The 22,674-nt window shown below is 46.3% G+C and overlaps 1 protein-coding gene across 12 annotated transcripts in view; it reads left to right on the top strand.

Moving 5' to 3' along the window:
* ANKRD6 (ankyrin repeat domain 6) overlaps positions 1-22,674 on the top strand; it is a 168,219-nt gene that overhangs the window by 141,762 nt on the left and 3,783 nt on the right. For 6 of the 12 annotated variants that reach the window (XM_019743299.3, XM_088795562.1, XM_019743301.3 and 3 more), the window contains exons 4-15: positions 122-220; positions 1,845-1,943; positions 6,669-6,767; positions 8,116-8,214; positions 10,214-10,312; positions 11,256-11,333; positions 15,200-15,304; positions 16,661-16,795; positions 17,125-17,310; positions 17,785-17,937; positions 21,536-21,649; positions 22,322-22,448. In XM_019743299.3, coding sequence (XP_019598858.3) covers positions 122-220; positions 1,845-1,943; positions 6,669-6,767; positions 8,116-8,214; positions 10,214-10,312; positions 11,256-11,333; positions 15,200-15,304; positions 16,661-16,795; positions 17,125-17,310; positions 17,785-17,937; positions 21,536-21,649; positions 22,322-22,448 — 1,393 coding nt within the window. The remainder of the gene's footprint in view (positions 1-121; positions 221-1,844; positions 1,944-6,668; positions 6,768-8,115; positions 8,215-10,213; positions 10,313-11,255; positions 11,334-15,199; positions 15,305-16,660; positions 16,796-17,124; positions 17,311-17,784; positions 17,938-21,535; positions 21,650-22,321; positions 22,449-22,674) is intronic. The other 6 variants (XM_019743307.3, XM_019743305.3, XM_019743306.3 and 3 more) reach the window with 5 other exon arrangements.

The raw sequence follows: 22,674 nt of genomic DNA, 5'->3' as shown, positions 1-22,674 counted from the left end.
CTGCTCCGTGTGGGAGATGTCCTGTGTCAGAGTGAGGGAGCAAGCGAGCGCGTGAGGGAGGGAGCGATGTGGGAGTGGTGGAGAGAGTGACCCCTGTTCCTCCCTCTGCCTCCTTCTGCAGGGGGACCAGACCGCCTTGCACCGGGCCACAGTGGTGGGGAACACGGAGGTCATCGCCGCGCTCATCCAGGAGGGCTGTGCCCTGGACCGACAAGACAAGGTGAAGCAGACGTGCCAGCGCGAGGACCCACTTGCAACATGTTACCTTTCCTGAGTCTTATCACTCGTGATTTCACATGATGGAATCAGCCCAAATTTCCTTTGAAAGATCTGATCTCCCAGTAAATTAAAAAAAATTCTTCCCCGTTTTATCGCAGAGTAGGCCACCACATAAACGTAAATAGTGAAGGAGTAAAAGTCTAGTAGTAATGACCTGTGGAGGCCGGGATGGAGGAAGGCATGTGCCCAGCCACCCCCCACCCCGACTCTAGTTATTTATTGTTTTGATAAGTGAGCAAGTTATTAGGTTGGTGCAAAAGTAATTGAGGTTTTTGCAATTATTTTTAACCTTTTAAACCGCATTTACTTTTGCACTAACCTAATAATTTTTAAAACTATATTGCAAGGAAAAAAAGAAGTAAAATCAGGTTTTTAAGAAATCCCAATGGCCTATATTAATCCAGTGTTTTAAAATTGCCCATCTTAAAACATGGAACTTTGCCATTACGTGCAATTCAGCCTGTTTACGTTTGTAAACAACTTTTTATCAATGTGTGTAGACAGAAACTTCCACACACAGTAAGTGCAGCTCAGCGAGCTGTCGCTACCCAAGCACATCTGTGAGCTCCCAGATCCAGAAGCAGATGTTACCAGCACCCCAGCGGCCCACTGCCCGGGCCCCACGTTGCCACTCTCCTTACCAGCATGCCCCCCTGCCGGGTTCCTCGGGTACCTCCATCTTTGAGAACCTAGACGTCCCCTTGTGGCTATCAGCAGCACTAGGCCTCGTCGCTTGGGGTGGTTGAATGAAAGTCTACCCCAGACCCAGGACATAGTTGGAGAATTCACCTGCACTGCCCCCAGCTGACTGCCCAGACCCCTGGCCTGGAACAGCATAGAGGGTATTTCAACCTCTCCCTGCCATGCTCCCCACCAGCCCTTCCCCTCCGTGCCCCACCCCACTTAATTCATTACACTTAATATTTCTTTTTGTTTATAATAAGTTAAGCAAATACAAGCTCTATTTAATTGACTGACTTTTATTTAAAAGCCACTTGTTGAGGACACTGCCTTATTTCCAAATCACTGTTTTCTCAGTCCCTGCTCTTTTGTTTGGGGCTTGAGGCTTTTGGATCAAGCTGGGTGACATTAATTTTTTTAATTTTTAATCTATCTGTCTGGTCCTTGGGCCCTGGAATTGATGAAGCTGGACTCTTCATTTACCCAACCTTTGCAGGGTTCCCTCTGGGGCCTGGAGCAGAGCAGAGCCCAAGGGGCGATGAAGGTGGGAAGCAACAGATATCATGCCATCCTGATGTTGCTTTCTGTTAAATGTGACTGTGCCTTTCTCCACTTGAGAGAGACTGAAGCTCTAAAGCCTAAGGCACCCACTCTATGTCATGAATCTAGACTGCATCTAGAATGGTACTTGTTATGTACCATTCCTGGGACAGTGGAGAAACAGGCCACTCCAGTCATTTCCTGTGCTCTGTGGTTCAGATGAGAAACGCCAGTGGGGAAAGGTCCTGTGTTGTGCCCTAAAACTACACTCTGATAACATTGATGACGATGGGATGAATGAGGTCTTGGGTAACGTGCTTTCTCTCTGTGCGTGTGTCCCGCAGGACGGGAATACGGCCCTGCACGAAGCATCCTGGCATGGTTTCAGCCAGTCAGTCAAGCTGCTTGTTAAAGCAGGAGCCAACGTACTTGCCAAGAACAAGGTGAGGCCAGCAGGTGCTGGGACTCCTCATTCACAGGTGAGGATGGCGGCAGCCTCCTTCCCTGTGGCGGGAGCCTCCTTTCCCAGAGCAGAGAGCGCTCAGGGCAGCGCGTGGGACCTGTCCAGGGAAATGAAACCTGGAAACTGCTTCGTGAGCACAGTCTGCATGGTGAGCGAGAACCGACTTGAGTGGCTTCAGCTTCCTTTGAACTCTCCCGGTTCTCACTGCTTTTCCATTAGTTTATTCGTGTCTGGTTGTCCTCGTGGAGACGGGGAATGGACAATGGCATTTCTCCTCCCTCTGTTCCCCTGTCTCCCCTCTCCAGTCACTCGTCACGTCTCATCCTTCTCCTTCCATGCTCATTAGGAATGTGTCCCTGAGTGATTTCAGAAGCCCCACAGCAGACTGACCAGCTGCGTAGTCCTGTCTCCATCCTGCTCCTCCGCTGCTCAGAAACCTTCCAGGAAAGCTCCTCAGCCAGACGCCATCTGGGGGCCTCGCAGAGTGACCTCATCCTACATGTAGAGCCTCTGCCCTGTGCCTTCCCAGCATGTGCCTCCTGTGCTGCCAGATGGGCTCACTGTCCCCTCCTGTTGCCCACTCCCGTAGGGGCAGCCTGCTCCCCGTTTCTGCCTGTGGGGACCCCTAACCCAGTCCCCCAGGACAGCAGCTCCTCCCTCGCCCGCGGGGCTGTTTCCTGCAGCGCTCCCTGGGCACTGCACACAGCTTTGTGCTGTCGTTTACTGGTTAAATGTTTCTTGTGGTTCCCTCTTGGGTCAAGAGCTTACGGACAAGAAGCAAGCTATGTATCCGAGTATCTCCAATAATGCCTGGCTCACTGCCTGGTAGGCGAGCAGCTGCTCCATTTCTTCAAAGTGATACATAGTCTGAAACATGAGTTGTTAAGTTGAGACCAATGATGAGAAGTAGGTGGTTCCCAGTAAACGGATCGGGAAGCCTAAGCTGGGAGCCAGGACAGTCCGTGACTAAGACACAGGACTCATGTGTGACACAGTCAGGACTGTAAATGAGCCCAGTGCCGTCTGCCCCACCACGCTGCCTCCTAGTCTATGCAGGGCCCCCAGAGTATTGTGGAAAGCCACAAGTTCTCACTCCAGATAAAACAGCACAGGCGGTTGGAAGCACAGGTGAGGTGCCACCCAGGTGAGAGACTTGTATGTTTTGTACCAGCCACAGCCTCTGGGGAAACTTCTAGAAAGGTTCTTCTTCACTTCCCCCCCACCCCCAGCTTTATTGAGGTATAACTGATAAATAAAATTGTAAGATATTTAAAGTGTACAAGTGATAATTTGATACCTGTACACATTGTGAAAGGATTCCCCCATCAGGTTAATTAATTAACATATCCATCACTTCACATAGTCACCTTTAGTTAGTGATAATGCTACTCTTAGTAAATTTCAATGATACAGTACAGTGTTATCAACTATAGTCACCATGTTGTACGTTAGATCCTCAGACCTGGTTTATTTTAGAACTAAAAGTCTGTACCCTTTTACCAACCTCTCCCTATTTCCCACCCCACATCCCCGGCCCCTGGCAACCACTTTTCTGCTCTCTGTTCCCCTGAATTGGACTTATTTTTTTAGATTCCACATATAAGTGATAACCATACAGTGTCTGTCTTTCTCTGTCTGGCTTATTTCACTCAGCATAATGCCCTCCAGTTTCATCTGTGTTGTTGCAAATGATAGGATTTTCTTTTTTAAGGCTGAAAATAGTCCATTGTATAAGAAATGTACTTCTTCCTCAGAAGTGTAGCAGTCCCTGTTTGGGAAATCAGTACTCATTACTCAGGGTGGAAAAGTGCCTGCTGCTGTTATCTACCTAGGCACATTTTATTAATGTCAGGTTTTAAGGTAAAGTCCATATACAGTGAAGTTCATCGTTCTTCGGTATACTGTTCTGTGAGTTTTGACTAATGTATACAGTTGTGTAACCACCACCAAAATCAAGACATTGGATGTTTCCATCACCCCAAAAAGTTCCTTTGTGCCCTTTGGTGGCAATCCTCCACCCACCCACCCACCCACTTCTAGCTCCATTGATTTGCTTTGCCTTTCCCAGGATACCATCTAAATGGAATCATATCACATGCAGCCTTTTGTGTCTCACTTCTTTCACTTAGTGTAATGTTTTCTAAGATTCCTCCATGTCATTAACATGTGTGATCAGTTCATTCCTTTTTATTGCTGAGTAATAGTCCATTGTATGGATGTGCCATAATTCGTTTATTCTAACCTATAGGTTTTCATTTTTTTCTTACATATATGTGTGTGTGTGTGTGTGTGTGTGTGTGTGTGTGTGTGTGTATATATATATATATATATATATATATATATATATATATATATGTTAATTTTATTGGGGAATATTGGGGAACAACAGTGTGTTTCTCCAGGGCCCACCAGCTCCAAGTCGCCGTCCCCCAATCTAGTTGTGGGGGGTGCAGTAACATTGTTGCTGAGAGCTCGTGCTCCAACCAACTGAGCCATATGGCCACCCCAGCGGCAGCTCGTTGTCTTCAATCTAGTTGTGGAGGGTGCAGCTCACTGGCCCATGTGGGAATCAAACTGGCAACCCTGTCGCTCAGAGCTCACACTCCAACCAACTGAGCCACCCAGCTGCCCCAGTTTTTCGTTTTCTTGATCCAAATGCTTTTCAGCATAATTGATATTTTCTTATTGACATAGCAAATTTTGGTATGAGATATTTCTAGAACCATCAGGTTTCTTTCATTTCACTCATTTATTCAACACATATTTAATGACTACCACGAAGCCAACAACTTTGAGACAACTGACTAGGTGGGCCAGGAGAATTACACCAAGCCAGACTCCGAGCCCTTCCACAGGAAATGTCATGTTTAAAACGTGGGCAGATCCTTGGTTTTTGAGAACTTAGCTAGCAGTGGTTCTCTACCTGGCTGCACTTTAAAATCTCCTGGGAAACTTTAAACAAACAAAAAAGGGGCGGGGAGCTCACACCTACCTTGATGAGTGGGCCTGGGGTGACCAGCTCAGTTTGCCCTAGCTTGAGAGATTTCCCAGAATGCTTGACTTTCAGTGCTAAAAGCTGAGCAGGCCAGACCCCAACCCCACCAGGCCGAGTAAATCAAAATCCCTGGAAGGGTTGCAGCTGTGCATGGGTATTTTTTAAAGGCTCCCCCCAGGTGATTTATAAGAGCGGCAAAGGATTAATAGCCATTGCGCTCACTAAAATCTCAGACTTGCAACTCCTCCCGGTTCCTGGAGGTAACAGTGAGGAAGAAAGACTCTACTCAGGCTGGTTAGAGCTAAGGTTATGAGAGGGAAGGTAAGTGAACGGGTGACTTACAGTTTTCCTCTTCTTTTTTTTTTTTTTTTAAATAACTCATTCCTCTTTTCAAACGGTGAAGAATATAACCTCCTTGAGTATGGGCAGACAGGGTTGTGTTATCCAGAAGGAGTAAACTAGGTGAGGGAAAAGCCATCGACAGGCAGTGTAATAGCTGGGAGCCCACACAACTCCAGTCCTGACCCCGCTTTAAGCACAGCAGAACAAACGTTATGTGCCGTGAGGATTCACCAGCTCTCAGACCAACCCCACAGCCCCTCTCAGGCTGCCTGCTTTTCCTGTTACTTCTCTAAAGGCTAGCAGCAGCCTTGCAAACCCTATCTCTGGAGTTTCAAAAAGTTCTATTTATGAATTCTTTCTGCAAGATGACTGTGGACATTATTCTAACCCATGGTTGTCATTTTGATGTAGCATGTTGAAGGTGGGGTCAAAAAGCAAAGGGACTCTATCTGTGTGGTAAGTGACAGATGCGGTTGTAAGGCCTGTTATGTGGGGACCTTGTCCATTGTTCACATTAGGGTTTCCAGGCAGAAATTCCTGCCCGTTCTCAGGAATTGTTTTCGCTTTCCCGTTCCCGAATCCCAAGATACAAACTGTTTTCTGTTCTCCTCAATGAATCGTTTCCATAAAGTGACGGCCGATACTACCAACCACCTGGGTTCAAGGAGCAGATTTTCCCAATTTCCCGATCCACTTTTCTTGGGATTTGGGAACGGGAAAATGAAAAAAAAATCCTAAGAATGGGCGGGAATTCCCGCCTGGAAACCCTAGTTCACATGTTGTTGTTTTAAAAAAAAGTACAAGAACAGATGATTTGAAAAAGGATATAGTATCATCTCAGGTACCTTTAGCCTGCAGGTACAGGAGGTGGCCCGTTTTGCCCTCTGTGCTCCATTAGTAGAGTGTTGTAGCCACAGCTTTTATCTGTGTTGTGTAGGAGCAATGCATTCATCCCTAAGGCACAGAACATGTGCATGTGCAGTGTTTTGCCATTAAGAAAACACTCTCCTAGGCGCCCTGAGACAGTGCTCACAGCCTCAGCATATAGGGGTCAAGCTCCCTTTTACAAGTAAGGAATGCAAAGCTGCGAATATTAAGAGCCTTGGCCACTGGCTTTCAACTAGTTAAGCGGCAGAGCCAGGACTTGGAACCAAGGTTTATGACAGATGTGACTCTTCTGCCTGTTTGGATTCCAAATTAAATACTCTTGCCACGGAAACCCCTTCTGGGACGGCCAATCAGGAAGCGGAGAATGTGAGCATTTCCTTGTTTTCTGTAAGGTGTCGCCTCTCTGCAAGGCCTGCCAGGTGCCGGTCTGCGGAGAACCGTGTTGCTAACGTGTCCTCCCTTCTCTTGCCTCTCTCCAAGGCGGGGAACACGGCCCTGCACCTGGCCTGCCAGAACAGCCACTCCCAGAGCACACGCGTCCTCCTGCTGGGCGGGTCCCGCGCCGACCTCAAAAATAACGTGGGTGAACAACACCGGCTTCTCGCGCTCTCGTGTCATCTTAGAAAATAACCCTGAAAGCATACTTAACGTGTTAACATCTAGAAAATAAAAATGTAAAGTGTTTGGGGACTATAAAGGGTTCAGTTTTGCTAATTTACTAAGGGGTCATTTAGGGGCATGAGATGAGGAGTCAAAGGCTTGGAAACGCTTTTCTTCCATCCTTTTCCCCTCGCTCCTCCACCTTGGTTTGTTTTATCATTTCTTATAGCATGTGTTGGTGAATGAGTCTAGGAAACCTCGACATGTCTTCAGGTCTCCACCCATGTACTGCTAGCACATCCTGGATGATGCGTGCAGGGGAGGTCTAATGCTTCATGCCCAGCGTCTGTAAATCGATTACCGAGGCATCTTTGGGATGTGCTGAGGGGTCAATATTTCTTAGATGCCTGACCTCAGAGGTCACATGGGTATCCCTCCTCCCTCCACAAGAAGCTGTGTTTCCTTTATAAGTGTAATGCCTCAGCCACTCAATTAAAGGATCTGACTGAGGCTTCTCTCAAAAAATGGCTTTACCTGGGTCTCCCAGATTGGGGCAGATTCACCTGAGGTGATTCTCAGATTGCTCTGAACCTCAGCTTCGAACTTGGCTCCTTCTTAATCTAGGGGAGAACGTTATGCTAAGTTGTTGCCATCTCTAGACATCTAGAATAAAAGTGTCAAGAAAGCACTACAGAATATCACGACTTCGTCTCCAGTTTTGCTGTTGTGTCTCTGGGAGCAGTTTGGCCTGGGACCACGAAGGAAGACCCTGCTCTGGAGTTTTTCTGAGTGAATTTTTTCATGCCCAGTGATTCCTGCCTCATCAGCTTCCCAGACGACATTGCTCCATATGGGATGTTGGGGTCCGATTACAATGGGATGTGATCTTAAAATGCAACACCTTGCCCTGTCCTTAGAGCCACGATAGATCTAGGAAGTGAAAGGCTCATTTCCAAACTGCTTGGTCTTAATTCAGAGCCTTTGGGTTGTAAGGAGAGGCTGTGCTCAGTGGATTCTTATCAAGATCCGGGTAAGCGAGCCTGCCTTGGCTCTTGAGAAGGTCTTGTGGGGAACTGCTGGCATCCAGCGGATGAAACCTGAAAGCAGGGAATGCACATGGTGGAAAATGAACAGGGCTGCAGATAGCAGTGAAGGGCTGAGTCCGGGAGTGAAACATCTGTGGTGAAAGAGATGCTTATAATTCAGGCCGATACCTCTAAAGAATATATGCTAGTCTGCCAGCTTTTGAATGATAGTTTCTTTTTACTTTCTCTGTTTTGTTTTGTAACCACTCAGACTGTGCTTAGAGTTTGATTTCTGTCCGCAGGCAGGCGACACCTGTTTGCACGTTGCCGCGCGCTATAATCACTTGTCCATCATTAAGCTCCTCCTCAGTGCTTTCTGTTCTGTCCATGAAAAGAACCAGGTCAGTGCATGCGTCCTCCCCATGGCTGCCGGGCCCCCTTCCCATGAGACTACCTAAAAGGTGTGGTAGCGCAAACGGGAGCAGAGGCTGCTGGGAGCCTCTCCCAGAAGAGGCCTTAGGCTAGCGCTGGCCTTTGCATGGGTGTTCCAGCTCGTTCCTGTGGCCCTGGTTGATCTGACCTCCTAGAGGGAGTCCGCCCTTCTCATTCCAGTGCATATCACCACATTGCATATTGAACATTTTCTGGAGCTCCTGAGGCGGGTTTTGTTTTAAATGTGATTTTACAAAGGAAACCCACAAGAATGTGGCTTAGTAAATAAGCAAGGGGATGAGGCGTCACATGACTCGAGTTCTGCTCGTTGCACTGCCACTGTATTTGAGCTGATGGAGTCTGGTTTCTGCAGCGTTGTGTACATAACCTGTATCTGTGCCATATGATGGGATTTTGAAATAAAGCTGTGATTATTACAGGGTGCCATGGAAATTGGCTTGCCTTTCACTAGTCATTTAGATTTTTTTAAATGTTGTTTTGGCATTTATTGATACCTAAGGGATGCATTGTGTGTCTTTTCTGAGGTTGGGTACACATATCTGAGATTTAGAAAATAAATTGTTTTTCAGATTAAATATCCCTATAACAGTAGTTTCTGATCCTGGCTGCATATAAGACTCAACAGGGGAATTATAAACACCATTCCTGAATGCCACCCCAGTTTAAATGACCGGAACATCTAGGTAATGGGATTTTTGAAAAGCTCATGGCTTGAGTGTGCAGAGAGGATTAAGAATCACTGATCGAGCTAAATGAATTGTCATTCTCCAGCCTTCCAGTGGTTTCTAGTTCATCAGATTACCCCTATGCAGTGCTTCTCAACCTTGGTGGCATGTTTCAATCACCTGGGAGCTGTGAAAAATCACCATGCCCAACCTATGGGCTCCAGACCAATTAAATCGGAATGTCTGGGGGTAGGACCCAGGCATCAGGAGCTTTTAAAGCTCCCCAGCTGATTACAACTTGCAGCCAGGGTTGGCAACCACTGCTGCACAGCTCCCCACCCCCAACACACACAACTGAGGGACTCAGCGGTGAAATAACATTTCCCCCAGCTATTCACTGGGGGAAGAAAGCCACGGGGGTGGCTGGATTTTCATGCTGCCCAGGAAGAAAGGTATCAGGGTGCTTTACCTGATCACCTGATGGGAGAGAATGAATTATTTTACTTCTATATTTATTTACCTGACTTATTTACATCGTTCTGTTTTGTGTTGAAAAACTCTACCATTTGCATTTAGAATGGGCCCACCAAGCTGCATTTGTCCATATCCTCCTTTCATAGTTGATTGTCTGAAAACAGTTTTTGTAAAAAGAAAATGAAAATATAGGCTGTTTGGTCAAAGGTTGAAAACAGCTGGTGGTAAGAAACACAGATTCTCTCTCAGTGATGCTACCCAGTGATTCTACCTACTCACGATGTTCCCAGAACACCCTGAGCCTGGAGAATGATTCCCAGTGGTTCCTTCACATCCCCGCAGCTGCCCGTAGAAGTAGCCATCTTCGCAGTGTCTGCTCATTCTAGCACTCAGACACCAAGGGGTTCGCTGCCCTCTCCCCTGTCTGGGCAGCAGGACGTGGTCCAGAGCTCCAGGATGGCTAGCCTACTGGCCCCTGGCCACCTGCCCATCATCCTGCCTCAGTGTAAGGCTCCAGGTCTGACCATTCTCAACAACCCCAGCCCAGCATTACTTTGCCCCCCTGCACTTAATCCTGTAATTTCTGGTATTCCCAGCCAGAAAGGAATTGGATATTTGTGCATAGGTCATTTAGTTCCACGGTCTTTAAAAAGAACCACATGACACTTGAGCAAAGGGCCCCCTATCAGTCTACAGCAAATCTTAGATTGGCTTTGAAAAGCCACCACCAGGCCATGGGATGAAAAGCTGGAGGGCTGTGGACCATGATCAGATGGGGTTGAGAAGGTTTTCTTCTGATTAATTTCAGGCTGGAGACACAGCACTTCATATTGCTGCTTCCCTAAATCACAAGAAGGTGGTTAAAATCTTACTGGAAGCTGGAGCAGATGGGACCATTGTTAATAATGTAAGTTGAGTTGCAGCGATGGTTTCTAAAGCCCTTCCCATTCCCTTGCCTCAATGCCCCAGTCTTTTGGAGCAAAAATTAATATAAGACGCGGTCTTATTTTACTGTAATATAAGACTGGGTCATAATATAATATAATATAATATAATATAATATAATATAATATAATATAATATAATATAATATAAAATTAATATAATTAACTAACATAATGTAATGTAATATAATATAATATAATACCAGGTCTTATATTAATTTTTGCTCCAAAAGATGCATTAGAGCTGATGGTCCTGCTAGGTCTTATTTTTGGGGAAACACGGTAGCTTTCCCCTTCTTCCTCCTCGCAGTTCTAGTACTTGTATTGGGCGCTACCTCATGGTACTTCTCCCATGATGCCTTGAACACGTTTCTCGTCCTTTGAATCCCACTATTATCAACTCTCGGTTTTCGGCTTAATCTCCCTTGCGCCTCAATTATGGCCACAGCTTCCTATTTGTTATTCACAGTCCAGTTCCTGAGGCTGGTGGGACCACACCTGCCCTTCCAGGTGTCTTCTCACTGTTCTCCAGGGAAAAGCCATTGCTTGCCTGGATTTTATGATCCTTTGTGTTTCCTCAACTGAAGTCTTCCACCTTGACCCCGTCTGATTTTCACCTTCCCTCATCTCTTCTCCAGAGCGTTCTTCGGTGGGCAGTGCCCCAGACCTTTGCCTCTTAGAACACTTCCTACTTACTTGTGAGCACTTAACCTCTCTTGCTGTGTCCTCAGGTGTGACTTGGCACATTCTTTGGGATGAGGCTTGAGAGCAGGGCCACGTCATGTATGTTTTGTTTAGCACATGTAGGTGTGGTGTGACTAAGTGGAGAGCCGCTATCCCAGCGGGGCTATATGTGTGCAGGGTTGGTGGCCAGTACTCACTTGTCCTCCCTGTGCCTTTCCTTAGGCAGGCCAGACTCCGCTGGAGACGGCCCGCTACCACAATAATCCGGAAGTTGCTCTTCTCCTCACCAAAGCTCCCCAGGTAGGATTTATTGCGTTTCCTATTGTATTGATTATGTGAGGCTGCAAAGTCACTGGGACTCTGGTTGCAATCTACTAAAGCCAATTTAAACTAACTTCAATAGGGAACCGTTGGGCTTACGAACCAGGCAGTGGGAGATGCAGGAATCCACGTGGGCATCCAGCATAACCGGGATCAGAGACCTCAGGCCCGACAGGCTGCTCTTCACACATGGGCATCATTTTGTCACTGCCAGCTTCCTGGGTCATAACTCCCCAGGTCCTCAGCCAGGGAAAAGTTCCAGTTTAAAACATTGCAGGAGAGGGTTATGATTGGAGAGCTTGGGCAAGTGCCCCAAGCTTTAAGAAGGCTTTAAGAAGATGGCTACATCCATTCGACCTTGTGGTCAAGGGGCATTTCCTAGAGAGAGGTGGGAAGGAGGGGCCCATTCTGAACACACAAAGTAGTAAATGTCCACTTAGAGGCAGTGAAGTATAGTCTTTTTTATTGAATAATGGTATTTTGGTAATCACTCAATTTTTAAAAATTATGACTGATACCCTTTGAAGTAGAAATGATCTCAGTAATAATTTAATAGTGATCATTTATAAGTTAGTCATAACTTCAGCACCCTGAAATAACTTTTGTGTCTTCATATTACCTTCCACAGACACATAATTCTTATATAATTGTGTTTGCCACGTATACATGCTTTTGTGGTCTGCCCTTTATTCTGTGATAGGAGAGTGTTCTGCAGTCATCGCGGTTATTCATCGTAATGGAGGCATAGTACTCTTTTTTATTGCTGTCCAATATTTTGTTAAACTGTCTTCTTAATGTAGGACATCTAGGTTATTTCCCAGTCGGAGCAATTCTGTTACATTATGGCAAACACTGATTGATTTTCCACTTTATTCTGGCTAATGTTGAAAGAAGACAAAGTGTCAGGGAGCCAGAGGAAAATTCTGGACACCAGCCTGCTGTATCATAGCCCAATCCCAGCCAGCCCAGGGTTCTCCATGGTCTTTATTTCATTTACGTTTTAAAAACATGCCTGATATATAACTAGCAGTTTCTGGAAATGGTTAAGATATTTGTCGTTTGCAAAATTGGATCCCCCTCTTGCCCGTGGGGTTGGTCCGTCTCTGTGGTCTCTAGAAATCCAGAGAGCCCCTGACCGGTACGAGCCAGCGCTCCTTTGGGAAAGGCTGCTCCTCTCTCCAGTTATTTGCAAAGAAATCATCAGTGGAATCAGTCCATGAGTCCTGATAGAAAATGCTGGTCTCTCCTGGATCAAAAAGTACAAGGTTCTGTGTAAGTAAGTGTCAGAATCCATCACAGTTCTCTGGCATCTCAGCATTTGGCAGCTTGAGGGACAGCCAGCCCCGTGCTCAGCCGTATGAAGATCATCAGGTCTTGCAGGAGTAGAGGGTGCCCCAGGCACGCAAAGACTGATGGGCCTTTGACCCGCTTGTCGTTTGTCTTCCGGAACCCAGGGATCTTAATTTGTAGGGAAAAACGCTTTACCATGGACAGTTTTCCTATCCTATTCTTTGTGTTTCCATTAATAAAATGACTTAGGCAAGTTTTTCCATGTCCATATTGAATAGCAAATAGGACGGTATTTTATGAAACATTGTTTGATATAATTGTACATGCTAAGCCCTATTCTCAGCTAAGCCCTATTCTCAACACAAAGAAGGAACTTTGGAATATGCATAAAAGTATATGCCTGCTGTTCTGTTTTTCTGAGGTTACAGAAATAGCCTTACTGTTTGTTTTGTCCAAAATGAGAAATCACCTTGCCTTGGTTGAACTTAGTTGACCACAGATTTCAATGGTTCACAGCAGTTCTAAGGATATTTCTTTCCAATGCTTTAAGATCAGTATTCCCTGACTTCTGTGAACTGGAAAAGATTGATGAGGTTTCATCTGGTAGATGTATGGTTGGCTGAAAGGCTGTAAGCCATGCAAAGTTATTTTCATTGGCTAATAAGATGGTCTATGGAGGGAATTTTTCTGATGATTATTTGGGTTTGGGTGACCTATGTATGTCACTTCTCATTTTTGATTGATGTGGTTCGCAAGTGCTTCTGAAAGTGAATTTCAGGCTGTTCTGGTGCTGTCTCCTGTTCTGAGTCCATAAACCAGCTGAGCAGACGGGCACTAGTCACTTCCTTTTAGCAGCCTCGGCTTCCTAGTGAGCGTAACCTTAGTTTAGGAATGGCTCTGTACAGTGGTTCTTAGACGTTTTTGGTTTAAGGATGCTTTTACATGTTTAAATACTTTGGAGGCCTACAAAGAGCTTTGTTAATGTGAGGTTTGTCCACCAATGATTACCGTATTTAAAATTAAAAGTTACGAAATATTAAAGATATTTATTTATGCATTTAAAAATAAGTCCATTTTGTGTTAATAGAAATGGCATTGTTTTGTGAAAAGAATGTTTTTTCAAAACAAAAATTGAGAAGAGTAGCATTGTTTTGCATTTTTGCAGATCTCCATACTGTCTTACTTAAAAGAAGATAGCAGGCTTCTCATCTGTTTCCGCATGCAGTCTATTGCCATGTCATGTGTGCAGCCTCTGCTACATGCCACTGTACTGTCATGGAAGAACGAGAGTGAGGAAGGCCCACATTGTCTTCATGTTACGAAAATAATTTAATCGCATGGACCCAGGAGTCCCTAGACATGTTCAGAACTGCTGGCTTAGGGGATGAGAATAGGGTTTAAAAATCAGGTTCGTTCACAGACAGATATTGTCAGGGATTTTCCATTTAAGTGATACCCCCTGCCCATAGAGATTCTTTCTGGTGTCACTTAAATATAATGAACATGAGAAGACAGTGTGAAATGAAGAAGAAAAATACTATGTTGAACTTCAGAGAGCCCTTATCTATTTACATAAGAAGACAATGAAATGAAAGGTAGTGTGACCTCCAAAAGTGTTTTCACCTTCTGAACCTCCTTGGTGAAAGGGGGGAACCCTGGAAGTGGGGCAGGGGGCTGGGGAAAGCATGTGAAGCTGAGCCAGTGAAGGTTTCCACCAGCTCCAAGATCTGTGGTTAAATATCCTCTGCCAATGAAGAGGCTGTAAAGCACCAGGGGGGCAGGAAGCACCTGCCAGCCATGAGGGTCCAAGGGGCGCCAGCCATCCACTTTGTCTTGTTAATCCCAACAACTCCCTGTGTTTACATTTGAGAAGGTGAAGCACAGAGGTGTCAGGTAACTTGCCCAGAGATCCTGCAGCTGGCTGCTGGGCTCCATCCCAGGGCTATAGGGCCCCACAAGCACTTGCCTGTATCCATTCGTCCTCTTGGCAGAGAGCTGATGCTCCCTTTTGGGGATGAGATTCCTGCCCCACAGTTGGTACCATGGATCACAGATGCACCTCAGTCGTTTTAAATCAAATTGAATATGATTTGGGTACGGCTTGGCCAAGAGAAAATCTAATGGGCTAGTTTGGGTCCCGTGCACTAAGATGATGAGACCCTGCCTGGCACAGGACTGCCGCATCGCACAGCTCCAGGGGACGCGTTCCTCTCCTAGGCTAGGTGAGGGGTGCTCCCTGGAGTAACGCTGAGCCCAGCCGGCACACGCCTGCTGGCAGCCCTGGCCTGGCACTTACATGCCTGTTATTATTCTCATAGAATGTAAGTTCCTCGAGGTCAGGGACCGGGTCCGACCCATGTCCAGGCCCCTGAAGTGCTGAGCATAAGACATAGGCGGCATTGCAGGTGGTCTGAGGTGCTGTTTGATGCGAATGCTTGGTCTCTCCCACTCGGCTGATGTTCTGTTAGGTCCGAGGGCACCAGGCCCACAGAGAAGCCCCTCACGCGCTGCTGTACACACCGCTGGTTTGTAACAGTGCCTCTTGCCTCCTCCAGGTCTTGCGCTTCAGTCGTGGGCGGAGCCTGAGGAAAAAGAGAGAGAGGCTCAAGGAAGAGAGGAGAGCGCAGTCTGTTCCCAGAGATGAGGTGGCACAGAGCAAGGTGGGGGGTAGCCCTCCAGCCCCTCCCCAACTCCATCCACTCTCCGAGGCTGGGAAATGATCTCCCTGCTGCCTCCGGCTCATCTGGCGGCTGCCATGCCCTCCTCTGTCTCTTCTTTCCCACTGGGTTTCTTCACGTTGCTGTCAGTGTTTTCCCTTTGGCTTCACGCCCGCCACTCCTCCGGGATTTTAGACCGTGTGCCTGTGTGTGTGTGTTGCCCATCTTCCCCAGCACCCTCGTGTGGGGATAGTTACTAGCCCCACGTATCTACGGCCTTGTCACTACTGTGCGGACAGCACTGCCTCTTGGACGCCGTGCTCTTAATTGTGTAGAGCAGTGGTTTTCAACGTGTGGTGTTTACTGTGTCATCAGGGACCTTGTTAGAAATGCAGATTTGGGGGCCTCACCTCAGACCCACTGGATCAGAAACTCTGGGATGGGGCCCAGCAATCAGTGTTTGAACAAGCCCTGCAGGTGAGTCTGACGTAGGCTCGAGTTGGAGAACCACTGGCATGGGTTGGTTGCATCCTCTCTTTTCGCACCGGGAATGGACTGAGGCTGTGCTAGCCCATATGACTCCTTGGCGCAAATTAGAAAAAGATGCCCCCTGGGCAGACCAGCCCAGCACAGGGCACATGGGGTGAATAGAGCCCCAGCTGGATTTCGGTTCCCTCTGTCCCTACTCACCCCCTTGGCTAGGTGCCCTTGTGCAGTCAGCAGCTTGCACAACTATGCCCAGTCACCCTGGAATGAACCATGCCTTCTCAGCTGTCCCAGGAGGAAGGAGCGTGGGACATAGAGAGAACTTGGGCACATAAGCTTTTATACCAAGTACTTATTCTTCTGTCTGTTTCAAAATCCTCTTCTCAGTGTCCAGGGCTAAGGCATTGTAACTTGGATTAAGTTCCTGTGTGTGTAAATTGTACATATTAATTTATAAAAGTTCTTACAAGGACCAGAAACATGTTTTTTTCATTTCAGAGGGTTCTCTCCACTATGAATTGTGAGGGTCCAAATTCAAAGAATGAGTGTGGTGATTTTTTGTTGAAATACAAAAGACCAGAAATCTCTAATGCTAAGGTGTGTTGTGTGTGGTAGGTTCCTGAAGTTCACACAGAATTAGACCCAAGATTGTATTTAGTTTGGTACCTAATAAATGCCAAATACTCCACTGACTGGGAAAAGCGTACATGTTAAGACCACCAAGCAGTGCCCCCTGTGTCTGAAATTTGTCATTGGCAGATTCCCATGGGTCCTATAGTGGATGGAGTTGTGCAAACAGAATTTTATGCCATTATTGAAAAAGGCCAAGGGGGCAAGTAGAACAGGTTTCTGGGCTTTTTTCTTTCCCTGTAGGGAAGTGTCTCGGCAGGAGACACCCCTAGCAGTGAACAGGCTGCACCCAGAAAAGAAGAGGCTAGAGAAGATTTCCTGTCAGCCTCCCCAGAGCCCCAAGCAAAGGACAACAGGCGGAGAAAGTCAAGGCCCAAGGTCAGGAGGCACGTGAAAGCAGCCGAGAGAGGGCTGGGAGGCTGGTTGGCAGAGGGCCCTGGAGAGTGTCATGCCCAACAGCTAAAAAGCCACATCTCTTGGCTGGCTGGTTTGGAGCCAGAGCACAGAAATTAAATCTGCTTAACTTCAGACACAAGGTTAGCGCGCTGATATATTTCTTTGGACATGTGATGCTTGGAGTAGAACGCCGCGAGACAAAGCAAGGCGGGGTTCTTTGCCCCAAAGCGGGTGAGGTGGGAGCCATTGGCTGGGTGTCGGTCGTGCAGATGTCACAGTGCTCAGGGGTGTTGTGTCCTCCTCTCCCACAGGTATCAGCATTTTCTGACCCCACCCCACCCGCAGACCAGCAGCCTGGGCACCAGAAGAACTTGCATGCTCATAATCATCCTAAAAAGAGGCCCAGGCATCGATGTTCGTCCCCTCCCCCTCCCCACGAATTCAGAGCGTACCAGCTCTACACGCTGTACCGGGGCAAGGATGGCAAAGTGATGCAGGTACGTGCCGAGCCCTGTCAGGACACAGGACTGTAGGCTGCAAGCAAGGCTGTTTAACACTGTTTCCGGGGGCTATTCTCCACTTCAGGCATTGGCTTAAGGAAGCATGAGCTTTGAAGAGAAGCCACATGGCCCAGCCCACCTAAACAGTGCATTTAGGCTCCTGGCACTTAGGCCCGGGCAAAAGGGGTGGCGAGGGGGCTCACCATCCTTAGGTAACTAGACAATCTTGAGGCCCCAGGGTGGCTGGATAAAAGCAGCCAGAGGACTGAGACCATGTCTTACCCTCTGAATGTTTCTAGTGCCGACTGGGCCCAACGTCTGGCCCATGGGACGTGGCACAGTGATGACCACACTGAGTCTGTCCCCATGGTCTCTACCCCTGCGGTGCTGACTGGCACATGATGGCTACTGAGAACTGATCTGTCAAAGGCACAAATAGTTGGTTTGATTCCTGTTTTGTTTCCCTCTCAGGCACCAATAAATGGTTGTCGATGTGAACCCCTGATCCACAAGCTGGAGAATCAGTTGGAGGCGACCGTGGAGGAGATCAAAGCGGAGCTGGGATCAGTTCAGGATAAAGTAAATGCCAAGCTGGGGCACATGGAGAATAGGACCCAGCACCAAGTGAGTGAGTCACCCCGCCTCCTCGGGTCAAGGTTCGAGGTGTTCTGACAGACAGTGTAATCGGAAGGGCAGCTCAGTGCGCCTTTCTGGTCTGCAAACGGCCCTGAGCATGTCTGTGGGCTGACAGGGAACAGGCCTGCGTATGAGATTTCTTTGAAACCCATATATTTAAATTTTTAAAGAATGTGTTTCCATTGCTTCTGATTATAAAAGTAATATATGCCCATTACGGATCATTTTTTAAAATATGAAAATTAGAAATCACCTGTTTGCCCACCGTGATGAAAAAAAGCATTATTAATACTGGGGTTTATTTTCTTCCAGTCTTTGTATATGTCTATGCGCCCTATACCACTTTCCCATTGCACCCGAAATTAGAATGAGCGTGTCTATAACTTTCTTCCTCTTTCCAACTTTTTATTTTGAATATTGTCAAGTATACAGAAAAGTGTACAGGATAACAGTATGAGGAATGCTTGCACACCCTCCACCTAGATTTAACCAGCTGTCAGTGTGTTACCACATTTGCCTTGTGTCTCTCACATACACACTTTTCTCGCTCGCAAACTGCGATGTAGTTACTCTGTCCCGACACCTCACTGAACACTCCCGACTGCACTAAGAATGAGGACTTCCCCCTTCATAACACAAGAGCATCGTCACACCTGAGAAAACCAACAGGAATGGCACAGTATCCAGTTCATATTCAGATTTTCTCCGCTCTCCCAAAATATTGTTTTATGACTGGTTTTTGTTTTTAATCCCAACCCAGGATCCAGTGACTCTTTTGTGTATCTGTGTTATGTCTCTGTGGTCTCTTTCAATCTAGAACAGTCCCCAATTCCTTCACTTTTTTTTTTTCCTTCCTGAATATTTTTAAAGAGTCCTGGCCAAGTGTTTTATAGGATGTTGTATGTCCTGGATTTTTCTGATAGTTTCTTTGTGCTATTATTTCACTTGTTCCTCTATCCCTGTCTTTCTGTAACCTGAAAGTTAGGTCTAGAGGAGTGGTTCTCAGAGTCATTTCCAGACCAGCAGCATCAGCCTCATCTGTGCACTTGTGGGGTAAAAATGCAAATTCTTGGGCCTCGTTCCAGATCGGCTGAATTTAATTGTGAATAAAACTGGGGGTGGGGTCTAGCCACCTGTTTTAACAGGACCTTCATGGAATGCTAAAGTTGGAGAACTATTGGTCTAGATCCTTATCTAGGTTCAGGTTAAATATTTTTAGCAAGAATACTTCATAGTTAATGGTGTGAACTTCAAGTTACATCACATCAGCGGGTTAGAAATCCCATCATTAATGGTGCTCAGTTTGATCACTTGGCTGAGCTGGTAACCACTCTCTCTCCATTGTCAAGGTACTTATTCCCTTTGTAAATTAGAAAGGTATGACGGATTTCATATTTAAATACAAAAAAATACTTTAAAAAAACTTAGAAAATAACACGTTTATTGGGGAAAACATTCCATGTTCCAGAAGTATGTATCATAGTGACGCTGCTCAGAGATCATTTCCATTCCTTGTTTGGTGTATTTTCCCCATAGATTTTCTCTTCTCTTTTATTGATAGTCACCTATGTTTCACCACTTTTTAACAAAATGGGACCATGCTGTGCTTTGCTTTGTTTTGTTTTGTTTTGCAGCTTACTTTTAAATTTAGTGATGTGTCTTAGACATGTGGAGTTAAGGTGGCTTTTTATAGTGACGTGCTATTGCTGTGTGTGGACGTATGCATGCCGCTATGCTTCCTGCTTTCTGTACTTTATATCACGAACATTTCCCCATGTCCTTGGCTTCATATTCTAGCATATTACCATGTTTCCCCGAAAATAAGACCTAGCCGGACAATCAGCTCTAATGTATCTCTTGGAGCAAAAATTAATATAAGACCAGGCATTATATTATATTATACTGGGTCTTATATTATACAAGACTGGGTTTTATATAATATTATATAAGACCGGGTCTTATGTTATAGTAAAATAAGACTGGGTCTTATATTAATTTTTTTCTCCAAAAGACGCATTAGAGCTGATTGTCTGGCTGTCTTATTTTCGGGGAAACACGGTAATACAACATAGTTTCCTTAGCCATTCCTTTTTGTTAGACTTTAAAGTTGCTTGTAATTTCTCACTCACATAATGCTATGAGGAGCACTTATGTGCAGACTTCAGATTGCTTCTCAGGTTATTTCCTCAGAATTAGGATAATTGGGTCCAAAGTTAAGAATATGTTTAAGGCCCTTGACAATTATTGACAAACTACTAAATAGAAAGGTTGTCCCAATTTCTATCCTACCAGCAGTGTCTGTGTTTCTGTTCCAAACTTTGCCATCACTTCATATTATCATTTCTTAAAAGTGTTTACCAGATTGATTAAGGACACTTAATTATTACCTTGTTCATTGGTGAGGTTGGACATTTATTAAGGTTTATTTGCTCTTCACATCTAGTGGAAAGCCCATTTAAGAAATCTTTTCTTAGAGCCATAATATTTTAGTTAAGACTGCTTTGGGAATAAAAACCTACTTCAGATAGCTTAAGCCCAAAGGGGAGTGTATTAGATGAATGCTGAGATGTCTCAAGGGCCTCTCTTTGGTTCAGACTGGGGTGTAGAGTCGTAGTCCTAATTCCAAGTCACAGAGAAAAGACTCTGGCCCAGCGTGAGTCAGGCACGCCTACCTGACCCAATGCACCGTATCCCAGGAACAAAGCTGTGTATCAACATGGCTGTTCTCGGCAGGGCCCTCTGTACAGGGGGTAATGAGCTGGAGAGCAGCCCAGTCCTAGAAAACAGGGGGAGAGCGGCTCACAGGAAAACAGGGCTGAAGAGACAGAACAGAAGGTGCTCACCACATCTCCAGAACTGATGGTTTTTTATTTCCCAAAATCTGGAGTGTGGAACGTCTTGTATGTTGCCGAGAGAAGAGGAACTCACCAGTGAGCCCTCACGGGCTGGCTCCCACTGATGGCAGTTCCTTTCTCTTTTTCGGACCTTGTCAGAACAGTGCAAGTTCAGCCCTGCTGGGTGTTACGGCCCTTCAGGAAGTGTCATGATGAAGGGGGGACCCAGGAGGGCATGAGGTTGAAAGGTGACAATCACTTGTTCTCTGAAGCAGTCCCTTTGAACTCCTTCCTCAGCCTTCTTCATTGTTGCTTCAGCTACTTTCAGTGAAGCCCAAGAGGATTTGTTCACTGGGAAACCTGGGAATAGCTCCATACTTGTAGAAATAGTTTTCCCTTTCAATCGTAGTCTTGGGAGTACTGTTCTGAAACCTACAGAAACTCTCTTTTACCTACAAGATCTGCATTGGCTCAAGTTTTACATTTACTGTATATTCATAGTCTCTTAAACCCCTTGGGACTATAAACTATGAGAAAAAGAAACATTGGCCTACACAGCAACCTGCTCAGGAATTCTGAAAACAGGAGTGCCATGAATACGACATGAAAATGGGATAAAAGGAGGAGTGGAGGTTTGCTGGCATTCCCTCTGGCCCCTGTCTGGTACCCCAGGCCCCCTTTTCAGGAGTTGAGAGACCAGGGCCCCTCCTTACAGCATCTCAGTCATGTGCTCTTTGCCCACTGCATCCTAGATGCGTGTTCTGGACAAGCTGATGGTTGAGCGACTCTCAGCAGAGAGAACGGAGTGCCTGAACCGCCTGCAGCAGCACTCAGACACGGAGAAGCATGAGGGAGAGAAACGGCAGGTGAGCACCAGCCTCTGTCCATCCTTAACTGGTGGTTTCCCACACCTCTCCACGGAGTTAAGACTCGTACGCAGCCTTGGAGACTCAGAGGCTGTGGTCCCCTACCTGTGTTTGTACTGCACAGCATGTCATTTGTATAACTCGGAGATGAGGTTAATAGGAAAGAACCTGTACAGTTCAGTTCATGTTTGTTGCTGACTATGTCGGCCATAGGTGGAGACTGAACAGCTCGCAGAACATGCTGGGGAAATGTGATGTCTGCCCTGAAGCAGTTCTGTGTGTTGTGCATTTTGAACAAGATTTGGTTCCTACCCTCAGGGAGTATATGGTCTACCCAAGACAACAGAGATAAAATGAGCACTTGTGAGTGTGTGAGTTCTTGCTCTGAGCAGCCAGAAATGCCTGGTTGGGAAGACTTGGGAAGCGTTGGGTGTTGGAGTGGCAGGTGGCTCTTAGTCACTTAATGAAGATTATAGATAGTATCAGCCTGGGTGTTAGGTGAATCCTGGTCTATAAGGGCATGTGGCCTGTCGGGAGTGGGGGTCGGGGGGTTAGCCACAACGTTTGGGCTTGCCAAGGTGGTATCCCCAGCTATCATAATTAAAAAGGTTGTTCTTGATGCTTTAATTCCTAAACCATGTGTCAGATTCATGTGATTATTTTGTTTTATAGATGTCCTTGGTGGATGAATTAAAAACCTGGTGCATGTTAAAGATTCAGAATCTGGAACTGAAGCTTTCTGGAGATTCTAGGGCCTCGCGGGTGAAATCCACCCCATCCACTTGCGAGTCCTCTACAGGTAACCCCCACACACACACCTGTTCCATCCAAAGGTGATGAAACGCTCCCGTCTTCTCTCCTGTATCTGAAAGCGGCGCATAGGACAGGGTGTGGAAAATACTGGATTGCAGAGTGAACTATAGGGGCAAGGGCCAGGTTTTGCTTCCTACTGTATGCTCAGTTCCTGCACAGCAGCAAAGCACTCCTATTTCAGTGTTCAAAAAATATCTGAGTGTAGGAGTAAA

Source organism: Rhinolophus sinicus, chromosome 2 (assembly GCF_057876585.1).
Source record: "Rhinolophus sinicus isolate RSI-liver-muscle chromosome 2, RSI-T2T, whole genome shotgun sequence".
Taxonomy (NCBI): Eukaryota; Metazoa; Chordata; class Mammalia; order Chiroptera; family Rhinolophidae; genus Rhinolophus; species Rhinolophus sinicus.
Note: the sequence above shows the minus strand (reverse complement) of the source record. Positions and strands in the feature narration are given on the sequence as shown.